The sequence below is a fragment of the Giraffa tippelskirchi genome, chromosome 2 (assembly GCF_054371585.1).
Source record: "Giraffa tippelskirchi isolate mGirTip1 chromosome 2, T2T-mGirTip1v1.2.pri, whole genome shotgun sequence".
Taxonomy (NCBI): Eukaryota; Metazoa; Chordata; class Mammalia; order Artiodactyla; family Giraffidae; genus Giraffa; species Giraffa tippelskirchi.
In genome coordinates this window covers 119,265,838-119,279,812 of record NC_137276.1, presented here as the reverse complement: position 1 = coordinate 119,279,812, position 13,975 = coordinate 119,265,838, and the positions used below count along the sequence as shown (strand labels likewise).

Sequence of the window (13,975 nt, the reverse complement as noted above, 5' to 3'; positions counted from 1 at the left end):
CCCTGCTTGGGGTACTAGATCTCTCATGTTGTGCAGTGTGGCCAAGAAAAATATTTTTTTCTCTCATTCTGTAGGTAGTATTTTTTACTTTCTTGATAATGTACTTGGGTGCACAAAATTTTTGATTTTGATGAAGTTCAACTTACTGTATTTTCTTTTGTGTCTCATGCTTTTGCTATTATTGCCAAATTCAAGTCATGAAAATTTACTCTCATCTTATCTTTTAAGACTTTTAAGATTTTTTTTGCTCATATATTGAGGCTTCTGATCCATTCTGAGCTATTTTTTGTGTATGGCATAAGACAGGGTTGGAGCATCAGTCTTTTGCATGTTGTCCCAGGACTATTTGATAAAGAGACTGATCTTTGCCAATTGAATGTGCTTGGCATCCTTGTCAAAAATTAATTGATCATAAATATTTGGGTTTATTTCTGGATCTCATTGTTATTGCATTGGTCTAAAGGTCAATCCTCATGCCAGTACCACACTGTTTTAATTATAGCTTTGAAGTAAGTTTTAAAATCAGAAAGTGTGAGTCTTCTGATTTTGTTCTTCTTTTTCGAGATTGTTTTGGCTATTTGGGTCTTTTGAAATTCCATAAGAATTTGAAGATTAGTTTCTTCAAATATGCAAAAAATAAAGGCTGTTGCAATTTTGATAGGAATTGGCTTGAATCCATATATCACTTTGGATAGTACTGATATCTTAAACAATGTTAAGTCTTGTAATCCATGAACATATGATATCCCTCCATTTACTTAGGTCTCTTTAACTTTTTTTTGGCGATGTTTATAGTTTTCAACGTACAAGTCTTTCACATCCTTGGTTAAATTTACTTCTAGGTATTTTATTTATTTATTTGTGCTATTGGTAGATGGAATTGCTTTCTAGATTTCTCTCATGGGTTTTTTATTGCAGAAATCAGAACACAGTTGATTTTTGTGTGTTGATCTTGTACCTTGCAACTTTGTTGAATTCATTTATTAGCTCTAATACCTTTTCTGTGAATTCTTTAGAATTTTCTGTATATAGGATCATGTCATCTGAAAATAGAGATAGTTTTAGTTTTTCCTTTCCAATTTAGACATCTTTTCTTTTTTCTTGTCCAGTTGCTTTGGCTTGAAATTCCATTACAATGTTGAATAGCAGTGGCAAAGCCAGTTATATTTGTCTTATTCCTGATCTTAGGAAGAAAGTTTTCAGTCTTTCACCATTGGGCATGATGTTAGCCATGAGTTTTTCATAAATAACTTTCATTACATTGAGGAGGTTTCTTTCTATTCCTAGTTTTCTTAGTGTTTTTTTAATCATGAAAAGGTGTTAGATTTTGTGAAATTCTTTCTCTGCATCAATTAGGATGATCATGTGCATTGTTCTCCTTTGTTCTATTGAAGTGATATATCACATTGATAGTTTTTCTTATGTTGAATTATCCTTGTATTCCAAAGGTCAATCTCTCTTGTTCATAGTGTATAATCCTTTTAATGTATTGTTGGACTTGGTTCACTAGTATTTTGTGAGGATTTTTGAGCGAATACCATAGGGGATATTGATCTATTCTTGTGATATCTTTATCTGACTTTGGTATCAGAGTAATGCTGGCCTCATAGAAAAAGTTAAAAGATGTATTCTCATTTTGTCTATTTTTAGGAAGAGCTTGATAAAGATTGGTATGTGTCAAATGTTTGGTAGACTACAACTATGAAACCATTCTTGCCCTAGACTTTTCTTTGCTGAGAGGTTTTTGATTACTTAATTCAATCTCTGTTGAGATTTTCTATTCCTTTTTGAGTCGGCGAAGGTAATTGTGTATTTATAAGAATGTATCTTTTCTTCTAAGAGTACTAAGGTTTTTGCTCTTATATTTAAGTTTCTAACCTGCTTATTTAACTTATATGCAGAGTACATCATGAGAAATGCTGGGCTGGAGGAAGCACAAGCTGGAATCAAGATTGCTGGGAGAAATATCAATAACCTCAGATACACAGATGACACCACCCTTATGGCAGAAAGCAAAGAAGAACTAAAGAGCCTCTTGATGAAAGTGAAAGAGGAGAGTGAAAAAGTTGGCTTAAAGCTCAACGTTCAAAAAATGAAGATCATAGCATCCGATCCCATCACTTCATGGCAAATAGATGGGGAAACAGTGGAAACAGTGGCTGACTTTATTTTGGGGGGCTCCAAAATCACTGCAGATGGTGATTGCAGCCATGAAATTAAAAGACGCTTACTCCTTGGAAGGAAAGTTATGACCAACCTAGACAGCATATTAAAAAGCAGAGATATTACTTTGTCAACAAAGGTCCATCTAGTAAAGGCTATGGTTTTTCCAGTAGTCATGTATAGTTGTGAGAGTTGGACTATAAAGAAAGCTGAGCACCGAAGAATTGATGCTTTTGAACTGTGGTGTTGGAGAAAACTCTTGAGAGTCCCTTGGACTGCAAGGATCCAACCAGTCCATCCCAAAGGAGATCAGTCCTGGGTGTTCATTGGAAGGACTGATGCTGAAGCTGAAACTCCAATACTTTGGCCACCTGATGCGAAGAGCTGACTCATTTGAAAAGACCCTGATGCTGGGAAAGATTGAGGGCAGGAAGAGAAGGGGACGACAGAGGATGAGCTGGTTGGATGGCATCACTGACTCAATGGACATGAATTTGGGTAAACTCCAGGAGTTAGTGATGGACAGAGGGGCCTGGCGTGCTGTGGTTCATGGGGTCGCAAAGAGTTGGACACGACTGAGCAACTGAACTGAACTGAATCTATTTTGAATTAATATTTATACATGTTATAAGGTAGGGTTTTATCTTCATTCTTTTGCATGTGGTTGGTTATCTAATTTATTTATTGGTACACAATTGTTCATAATATTTTCTTATAATTCTTTTTATTTCCGTAAGGTCAGTAGTAATGTTCCACCCTGTCATTTCTGATTTTAGTTGAGTTTCCCCTCTTTTTTTGTCTTTGTCAGTCTAGCTAAAGATCTGCTAACACTATTGATCTTAAAAAACACAACACCAATTTTTAGTTTTGTTGATTCTGTTACTTTTATATTCTCTATTTTATTTATTGCTTCCCTGGTGGCTCAGTGGTAAAGAATCCGCCTGCCAATGCAAGAGATGATCCCTGGGTCAGGAATATCCCCTGGAGAAGGAAATGGCAACCTATTCTAGTATTCTTACCTGGGAAATTCCATGGATAGAGGAGCTTCGCGGGCTGAAGTTCAGGGGCTCGCAAGAGAGTCAGACACAACTTAGTGACTAAACAACAAATAACAATTTTACTTATTTTCACTGTGATCTTTATTATTCCTTTCTTCTATTAGCTTTGGGTTTAGTTTCCCTTCTTTATATTGTCCCTCCCTAACTAAAGTGAGGTTATTGAGTTGAGATCTTTTTTTCTTTTTTAAATGAATGAATGTGCAGCTATAAATTTCCCTCTGAGCATTGCCTTTGCAGCATCCCAAAAGTTTTGGTATAGTATTTTTTGTTTTTATTTGTTTCTAAGTGTTTGCTAATTTCCTTTGTGATCTCTTTTTTTGACACATGGGTTGTTTGGGCATGTGTTGTTTAATTCCCACAAATTTGTGAGTTTTCAAGTTTCCTTCTGTTATTGATTTCTCGTTTCATTCCACTGTGGTCAGAAATGATAGTTTGTATGATTTCGATCTTTTAAATTTATGGAGACTTGTTTTTTGGCCTAGTATATGGTCTGTCCTGGAGAATGGACCATGTGCATTGGGGAAGAACATGTATTCTACCATTGTTAGGTGGAGTGACTGTATTTGGAGACAAGACAAAAAAAACCTATCATTGACTTTAATTAGAAAGCAATATCAGAAGGAAACTTATGTAGAAAATGTTTAGCCTACAGAGCTTTCATGCTTATTGAGGTCTTTGAAAGTCTCAGGAAACTTTTCTTCCAGAAGGGCCATAGAATCACTCAGCAGAGAAATTTGTCCTAAGAGCCTTTCTCTCTGAGCAGTCTCCCCACAAGCAAGTCCTAGGGTACAAGGCAATCTGCTTGGTCTCTCCCAGCCATATAGTCTTGTGAAAATCCCTTGATAATTACTTAATAAAGCCATAGAATGTTCTGCAGGTTATTGACAACCCTGGGGACCAGGTTTCATTGCAGTTTATGTATTATGATTGATTTTAGCAGTTGACATTTAAGAAGCAGATGGCCCTCTCATTGTCCCTGACCTCAAAATCTTTTCATTCATCTTCTACTCAGAAGTCCTGGTCAGATTTTCTTTAAGTGACCTCTTGGCGTCTGAAGTCCTAGCAGCATTTGTCCCGCATGAGAAAAGATGGCAAAACATGGGTTATTCTTTAAGTTATTATAGAAACACCAAGCAAAATACAACAGAAAAAAGCCTAGTATTCACTAGAATTTCACGTCACTCAATACTCATTAGCAAGAGACAATAAAGGATCTGAGAGAATGGGAGTTGAGACTGCTGAACAGTAACTTAGCATTTTTTTCTCTGCTAAAAAAAGACAGGAAATTAAATGTTACAAAATATACGAGAATCCAGGCTAAAGTAATGTGTTAATGCTTTTGATGCAATAATACCCTCAGGTAAGCCAGACCTGGGGGAAGCTAAATGTCCATATGTGCTCTAGACTTTAAATCAGTACTAATGGTAAGACTGTATTTTTAAAAATTAAGCTTTAGAGAAAGACACCAGGTTCACCCTAAATGGTGATTGCATGCAATAAAAGATTAAAAAAAGTCATCAGACTGTAGGTGGATAAGTATGTGCTCTGTCACATCCGCCTCTTTGTGATCCCTGGACTATAATCCACCAGGCTCCTCTGTTCATGGAATTTTCCAGGCAAGAAGACTGGAATGGGTTGCCATTTCCTTCTCCAGGGAATCTTCCCAACCTGGGGATCAAATCCACATCTCTTGTGTCTCCTGCATTGTCAGGCAGGTTCTTTACCTCTGCACTACCACAGAGGCCCAGGTGAATAAGTATATGTCTAATCTAAATGGTATCATTTAAAAAATTAGTGATTATTATGTAGTGATTAGTTTGCATGAATATTTGACATAAACAAAATTAAAAAAATAGAAATAGCTTAATTAGTTGGAAAGATGTGCTAATCAAAAGCCCACAGTAAATGTGGCTAATGCTTGCACACACACTCACACATGAGGTCCTTGAGGAAATCCAACATCTCAGGCAGTACCATTCAGCAGGGCTAGCTACACGGTATAGATATTTTGCAAAATCCTTGATAAGTGCCAGGCTATCAACATCCCCACAAGGCTGCCCGCTCTGCACATTCCAGATTATAAAGGAAGGTACATCATAAATGCAGTTTTCTCACTAACGGGATGAACTCAGCTAACAGGGAGAGTGAGGAGTGAATGTAAGTACATCTCCTTGGTGTAACTGAGTTTGCCGTTCCCATAAATGAAGGTACCACAAAAGAGTGGTCAGGCGCATAAAAAACATCAAACTCTAATCCCTGATAATGTACCATGTGTATGTTGAAAAAGAACACCACAGTGATATAACAACAGCTTTTCTATATTTATACCCCAATTTTCCCCTCATAGGCACTGCTGTATGTGGACACAAGCACGACCTTTAACTCTTGTCTGTCCCTAGCCTCTGAGATTCCCCACATCATTAGCACAGCATAGATTCCTAAAAAATATTAGGGGGCCAGCATAATATTAGGTCATAATATTAGCAAAATATTAGGTCTTTTGTGGAGCTACTATTAATAGATGGGGAATAAACACTGGGCTGGAGAAGGCAATGGCACCCCACTCCAGTACCCTTGCCTGGAAACTCCCATGGACGGAGGAGCCTCGTAGGCTGCAGTCCACGGGGTCCCAAAGAGTCGGACATGACTGAACGACTTCACTTTCACTTTTCACTTTCATGCATTGGAGAAGGCAATGGCAACCCACTCCAGTGTTCTTGCCTGGAGAATCCCAGGGACGGGGAAGCCTGGTTGGCTGCCGTCTATGGGGTCGTACAAAGTCAGACACGACTGAAGCGACTTAGCAGCAGCAAACACTGGGCACTCCTGAAATTTCCACCAGGAGATTTTTTTTTTAAGTTCTTCTAATTTTTTTCTTAAGGCAGAGCCTTTTCTCCGGGTGCCTGTCATTCTCAGAGAGGAAGTGCCTGGGGGCTCCCTCTAGCCCTTCTTAGTGAGATTGCTGGGCCTGTGGTTCCCTCTGGGCTCACCGTCCTGGGTCAGAGGCCAGTACTACCACTGCTGCTGGAGTACACATGCACTTCTGCTGGCTTGTGGCTCCATGGGTATTCCTCATTTTTTACAGAAAACCTATTCTTTTTTCAGTAAGAGAAAAAAATTCACATTTTTTTTGTTGTTGTTGAGAGTTACAATTTACAATACATCATAATACATTGCATTCATAAAATTTCATTTGTTATGATTCTAGTAACCACACTTTTTGATAATTTAGAGATTTACCTTAGCTGAAGTTTACCACTATTTTAACTCAGGAAAATGACTTTCTCAAGATTTTGACAATGCTAAAATAAATAAAAAATATGTAAGACAAATACTATTCTTTAAAAAAAATTTTAAATGTATTTTAAGCACTGTGAAAAACTTTAAAACCCTCTTTGTTTATATATTGTGGGTGTATTTCTTATGAATCATTCTCATCCATTCTTTAAAGCAGTTTGACCAAGGAGTCCTGCTTGGCCGTAATGGAGCCCAGATTCAAGAAATGTGAGTACCAGAAAGTCAAAACAAACAAACAACCCCCAAATAAAAGTCCAATTTTTCTTTGAATATTCTACTTTTCTCCCACATATTATTCAGAGTTCTTGAACTCAAGCAACAGAATTGCATCTTGCTGTCTTAAACAGAGAGAATTTTTTGGAAGGCTCTTTGGGACTGTATGTATCCAAAGGACCTGTTTAGAAAAAGGAGGAACGGGAGGGACTTGGGGACTGACCGGTCAGCAAGCCTTTCCTGGGCTGTTCCTTGGCATCTGGCCAAGCCCTGGGAGACTGCAGCCCACTGGTCAAGTTCAGTTCACACCTCTCCCTCTCCACCAGATGCTGGCATCTGAGATGGAGGCTCTGCTCCCTTCAGCTTCTGCAACAATAGCAAAATGCTGCTTCCAACAAGGATCAGATGCTGGGCAGCAAAAACCAAGCCAACCACCCCACAAATGTCCTTTATACTTGTAAGATTTTGGCAAAGAAATTTTAAGTCATTTTGTGAGGCAACCATGTCATAAACCAGTTGACTGAGATATAATTCACATATCATAAAATTACCTGTTTGAAGTATAAAATTTATGAAATGTTGGCATATTGGTAAGATTGTACAACTGCAACTACATTCTAGTTTTAGAATACACCATTTATATTCAAAACTGAAGATAAAGAACTCCGTGCCATGTATCGTTGGCTAGATCTGGAAACACCCTTGTTCTATGGAGGTAGGTCTCTAACCACAACGTCCTGTTTCTGGATTCTCTTTATCTGTGACAGCCCAAGTAAGGAGGAGCTCCAGGTCTGCACTGCAGGTGGGTTCCTATGTCCACATTCTGAGAGGGATGGGCTGGAGTAGCGGAGGCCCCATATCTTCTTTGTACCTTCCATTTTTGTTTTACTTTTATTCCTTTAAGGAGCAAAGGTAGAATAATTCTTTAGTTCTTTCCATACTGTCCTCTAGAGGACAGACAATCCCCCAGGGAGAGCAAAACTGGAGCCTGTTTCCCAAAGCCACCCCACGGTTCCTTTAGGAAGAACCCCTTCCCAAGAGTATTTCTGTTCATGGATCCTTCCTTGGTTTGTCACAATTCATCCCAGTTCTTGAAATCTGCACGGTAGAGGTGGAGGGGGTGGGAGGAGTTGTGGTTTGTATTCTTTCTGGAAAAAAAAATCTCTCAAACCCTCCAACCCCCAACCCAACTCATGTTTATAATGTTCTGGAAGAAACATTAACCTCTCCTGAAAGTTTTAACTTTTTAATTTCACATCTCTTAATCTTCATAGTCTTTTTTTACTGGAGTAAATTATACATAATATAAAATGTACCATTTGGACCATTTCTAAGTGCACAGTTCAGTGGCATTAAGTACAATCACATTGTGGTACAACCATCATCACCTTCAACCTCCAGAACTTTTTTTATAATCTTACAAAGCTGAAATTGTGTACCCATTGAACAATGACTCCTCATTCCTGGTCCCTAATAACCACCATTCTCCTTGCTGTCTCTTTGAGTCTGACTACGCTAGGTACCTCATATTAGTGAAATCAGTTAATATTTGTCCTATGTGACTGTCTTTTTTGATTAGTATAACGTCTTCAAGGTTCATCCACGTTGTAACCTGTATCAGAATTTCATTCCTTTTTGAAGGTTGAATAATACTCCACTATATGTATTTACTATGTTTAGCCATTCATCCATTGATGGACACCTGGGTTGCTTCTACCCCTTAGCTACTGTGAATAATGCAGCTCTGATGATAGGTTTACAAATATCTCTTTGAGTCCCTACTCTCACATCTTTTGGGTCTTCATAGTCTCTTATCCCCATGGAAGAATAAGGTAAATCATGTGTGGGGTTTCCCAGCTTTTCACATTATGGCTTGCAAAGGAAATGTTTGGCTGTGTAACTGGAGGGGTTGGGAGCCCAGGAAGTCATGGAGGTGGCTCCTAGGGGCTCACAGCACACAGGGGAGACGTGGGCAGGCATCCCTGTCCTAGACAGTGACACTCTCCAGGTTCTGACCCCATGTACCAGCGGTCCCCCAATTTTTTGGCACCAGGGACTGATTTCTTGGAAGACAGTTTTTCCATGGACTGGGGAAGGAGGATGGTTTCAGAATGATTCAAGCATTACATTTATTGTGCACTTTATTTCAATTATTACTATATTAGCTCCACTGCAGATCATCAGGCATTAGAATCTGGAGGTCGGGGACCCCTGGTGTAGATGCTGTATGTGTGGGTGGCGGGACAAGGTATCCCAAAGAGGCTGTCATCTCCTCTCCATTTGCTACCAACCAGAGTTCTTGGCCTCCTTAATCAATAGAAATTGACTAGAGGCCAGACAAGAAATTCAGACAAGGCTTTTTCCAGGGCCCCTGATGCAGCCAAGGGAAGCAGGAACAAACAACAGGTTCTCTTGCTTGCTGGCTCCCTGAGGTTGGGCAAGCTTGTTCCTTACACAGGGTGAAGGAAGGAGGATGTCCAGGGGTCAGGCTGGAGGAGTGGCTTAGATGGTTTGCCCACCCCTTAGACAGAGCTTGAACTGCACCCTTGGACTGCAAGAAGATCCATCCAGTCATTCCTAAAGGAAATCAGTCCTGAATATTCATTGGAAGGACTAATGCTGAAGCTGAGGCTCCAATACTTTGGCCACTTGATGCAAAGAACTGACTCCTTGGAAAAGACCCTGATGCTGGGAAAGATTGAAGGCAGGAGGAGAAGGGAATGGTTGGATGGCATCACCGACTCGATGGACATGAGTTTGAGCAAGCCCCGGGTGTTGGTGATGGACAGGGAAGCCTAGAGTGCTGCAGTCCATGGGGTCACAAAGAGACAGACATGACTGAGCAACTGAACTGAATTGAACTAGGAGGTGCTGTTTGTAGGGGTCATGTGCAGTACCCTGCTTTTCCTCCTGACATGATACTTTTGCTCCAGGCTCTTCAAAAATGGCAATTGGGTTTTTTGGTTTTGTATCCTCTGTCCATAATTTTGCCTTAACTGTACATGTGTGCAGTTATTTTTAGTCCCATACAGTTGTTTTGTTTTTTTTTTTTTTTTGTATTTTGTTGCTGGAGGAGAGGTTTGTCCAGGTGCAGGCACTTCAGCAAAAGGTCTCAGGTCTGAGCCTGCCTCACAGTTTACATGCCCTCTTAGAGAACATGGCCCTCTGTGGCTGGAGGATGAGAGATATAAGACCTCAGAGCCCCTGGCTGCAGTGGCCTGGAACACTGATACACATGTTACATTAAATTCCTTCTAGAGCCAGGCAGAAGTGAGGTGTGGGAGCAGAGCTGAAAAGACTAGGTCAATTTAGGGACTGAGGCTGCCACTCTGAGGCGCAAGTGTAAGGGAGCCGAGGGACTGGGCTGCACAGGACAGGGGAAGGTTGGGGAGGAGGATAGGAGGGAAACCCTGTCTTGAGACATTTCCTTTCAGGGCTGGACCTTTGCCCTGCATTTCACTTTTGTGAAAGCAAAGTGTGTTAGTCATTCAGTTGTGTCTGACTATTTGTGATCCCATGGACTCCAGCCCACCAGGCTCCTCTGTTCATGGAATTCTCCAGGCAAGAATACTGGAGTGGGTTGCCATGCCCTTCTCCAGGGGATCTTCGCAACCCAGGGATGGGACCCAGGTCTTCTGCACTGCAGGCAGATTTTTTTACTGTCTGAGCCACCAGGGAAGTTGTGAAAGCAACTCTGTCTGCATTAAGAACGTTCTTCCCTTGAAGTGGCAGGATGGCTTTCTGTGCCTTGAGGGTGCAGGAGGATGGGGCTTGCTGGGAGAAGAATATCAGGTGAGGAAGCCAGAAAGTCAGATCTACCTAGTGGGAAAGGAACAAAGTTGCTGCCAAGACAGCACAAAATGCTTTTTTAAATAGTTTATTCATCTGTTTGGCCAAACAGGTAATGGAAACAGAATAATAATTTGCTAAAAAGTTCAGGTCATGAGTACCCCTTTCCCCTAGGAAACAAAAGACTCCATGGTTACAGAGTGCACCATTGAGTTATGACAACATTTCAAAATAAGGTTTCCATTTCGATATGTAACAATGTAAACTTCAAAAATAGTAAACTCTAACCCCCTCATCCCTCTTTACAGATCTATCACAGATAGAATTTTCTGGCAGACCTATAATGTGGAAGTAAACAGCCTGGTGCTTAAAAGTTTCATAAAAAGATTTGCAGATTCAGTAAATAATTTTTCGGTCTTAGTCAGGAAGTAAAAGCAACCAGCGATTCATCTTCTGTGGACTCTGCCTCATGCACACCATGACCTGTGTTCTATGACACTGGTCATCAGCTTTGCCATTTTTGTACATACACACATATATATAGTATTTTGTTTGTTTCTAAAGATTTCTACATCTAAATGATAAGACAGCGCCAGTGACTTATAATGTCACCTCGCTTCACATAGGTAAAGACAAAAATTCTGTAGAAGGCACTGTAATTTCTCTTGCATGATCTTATGCAGACATGTGGGGGCAAGCCAGCTGGGGCCAAGACTTAACTTTCCCTTTCTGCTACACAGCTCGGCCTGTCCTCCTCTAACCGTCACCTCCAGGTTAGCCACAGTTGATGGTTTTCCAAGTCCATTTTCCTTTTCTGCTCCAGCTCTTCACATCCCATCTACCCACCCATCCAGGAATCCATTTATCCCAATTAACTCAGAGTGATCTTTTGGTTCATTGAAATCCCTTAAAATAAAGAGTGCAGCTCTGGTATAAAACAAAATATGACCTACCATCGCTGAGAAATAATCACAGTGTGCAATGTAATTTTCAGTTGCAAAGATTTGAAACATCTGCCCTGCCATGTCGAGAACACCTGTCATCCCAAGCAATCTAGGCAAGGGTCATTTTAAGCTGCTTTACATTCATGTAAAAAGAGCAGAGAGGTTCTTCTTTTCTCTCCCATATTGAATCGGTACCCTTAAGTGAAAGATCTGATGTGAAAAAAGTGCAAGCAAGTTGGACATGCCAATAAATACCATATAACTTACCGCAGATTACCAAAACTGTACAGGTATGTACACCTCACCAAACTGAGGTTCCCCCTGTCAGGAAGAGATTCCAAATCCCCCTCGTAAGCGGTTGCCGCAGAGTCCTAGAGCAGATGGTCAGCGGGCGAAGGAGGGCCGGGCCCTTCTGCTCTTGCTCTGAGGCCCCAAGCCCAGGTCTGCTCCACCCTCAGCCGCCTCCTCCTTCTTCCTCACTTTGAGGCGAGTGAGCAGCTTAATCAACCAGACGTCCCACTCCTCAGGCAGGAGGAGGAGGAGGAAGCCCAGGCCGATGATGATGATGGCAATTACCCGGACGCTGTTGAAAACAATCTTACTGGTGTAGCGGTCAACCACTGCAGGAGACAGAGAACGGAGGTTACCCAGGGGTGACAGGCCTGGGCAATCAGGAGGTGGGGGACCCCCGCTAGGCCAGGGCCTGAGGCAGCCCTTTCTGCTGGGCGGAAGCTGTGCTCCCTTGACCAGGTAGGCAGAGCTGCCTCCAGCAAATCCCCCTTAACCTTAGGGACGCTGTCTGGTGGGAGCCCTTGCACTGTGTTTCACTTTCCCAAAGTAACTTGACCTGGCACATTAGTTTGGACATCGATTTGTGTGAGAGACAAAACAAAACACAAGGGCACTTAGAGACATGTGTGTATATATATATATATAGTGTGTGTGTGCTCAGTTGCTCAGTGTGTATGACTTTGCGACCCCCTGGACAGTAACTGTCCAGGCTCCCCTGTCCATGGAATCTTCCAGGCAAGAATCCTTGGGTGGATTTCCACTTCCTACTCCAAGGGATCTTCCTGACCCAGGGATCGAACCCATGATTCTTGCATCTCCTGCATTGGCAGGCGGGTTTTTTTTTTTTTTTTTTTAACCATAGTGCCACCTGGGAAGCCCTGTATATATACTGGTTGGCCAAAAAGTTCATTCAGGTTTCTCATACGCTCTCCTGGAAAAACCCCAACGAACTTTCAGCCAATCCAGTATATACCAAAATTAACTGTGGCCACCTCTGGGGTGCCAGGACAATTAAAATGTTATTGCCTTCTTTCTATTCTTGGTGCTTTTCACATTTTAAAAAGATTTTATTTTTATATTTTTTGCTGCACCCTACACCAGGTAGGATCCCAGCTCCCCAACCAGGGATAAAACCTGTGCCCCCTGCATTGGAAGTGCAGAGTCTTAACCACTGGACTGCCGGGCAAGTCCCATATTTTTATGTTCTAAAGACCAAACTCAACCTGGTTCTTTAAAGGTAACAGATACAAACTTTTATTCCACTCCAGGGTATTATTAGTGTGAGGCTCTGTCATCGCTGATTATGAACATTTATTAAAGGCCCAAGAAGCTCATTTCTGACCGATGAGGTGAGGGAACAAAATGAGAACAGGATTCACATCAGTTCGTACAAATCTAGATCATCATTCTCTTCATAAGTAAAAATCAAAAGTGTTCCAAAGTTGGTTTTCTTTTCCTTTTTTTGCTTTCTTTTTCTCTTTTCTTAACTAAATCAAACAAAGCAAATTTGGAGGCAGGCCTCCACATAAAATGGTTGCCTGAGGAGGCCTTACAAATAGCTGAGAAAAGAAAAGAAGTGAAAGGCAAAGGAGGAAAGGAAATATATACCCATCTGCATGCAGAGTTCCAAACAATAGCAAGGAGAGATAAGAAAGCTTTCTTCAGTTATCAGTGCAAAGAAATAGAATGGGAAACACTAGAGATCTCTTCAAGAAAATTAGAGATACCAAGGGAACATTTCATGCAAAGATGAGCACAATAAAGAACAGAAATGCTAAGGACCTAACAGGAGCAGAAGATATTAAGAAGAGGTGGCAAGAATATACAGAAGAACTGTAAAAAAAAGATTTTAATGCCCCAGATAACCACAATGGTGTGATCACTCACCTAGAGCCAGACATCCTGGAATGCAAAATCAAGTGGGCCTTAGGAAGCATCACTACAAACAAAGCTAGTGGAGGTGATGGAATTCCAGCTGAACTGTTTCAAATCCTAAAAGATGATGTTGTGAAAATGCTGCACTCAATAGGCCAGCAAATTTAGAAAACTCAGCAGTGGCCACAGGACTGGAAAAAGCCAGTTTTCATCCCAATCCCAAAGAAAGGCAATGCCAAAGAATGTTCAAACTACCATACAATTGCACTCATCTCACAAGCTAGCAAAGTAATGCTCAAAATTCTCCAAGCTAGGCTTCAACAGTATGTGAACTGAGAACTTCCA

General features: G+C 41.0%; 1 protein-coding gene and 1 long non-coding RNA gene across 3 annotated transcripts in view; one reads left to right on the top strand and one right to left on the bottom strand.

Annotated features, from left to right (window-relative positions):
- Positions 1-13,975, top strand: part of LOC145538425 (uncharacterized) — a 43,822-nt gene that overhangs the window by 18,256 nt on the left and 11,591 nt on the right. The window contains exons 2-3 of the long non-coding RNA XR_014076843.1: positions 1,902-2,795; positions 6,673-6,725. This is a non-coding gene — a long non-coding RNA (uncharacterized LOC145538425). The remainder of the gene's footprint in view (positions 1-1,901; positions 2,796-6,672; positions 6,726-13,975) is intronic.
- The window catches only part of SLC35F3 (solute carrier family 35 member F3), a 409,744-nt gene continuing 407,477 nt past the window's right edge, over positions 11,709-13,975 (bottom strand). For both annotated transcript variants that reach the window (XM_081570393.1, XM_081570394.1), the window contains one exon: positions 11,709-12,084. In XM_081570393.1, coding sequence (XP_081426519.1) covers positions 11,849-12,084 — 236 coding nt within the window. In that variant the 3' untranslated portion in view covers positions 11,709-11,848. The remainder of the gene's footprint in view (positions 12,085-13,975) is intronic.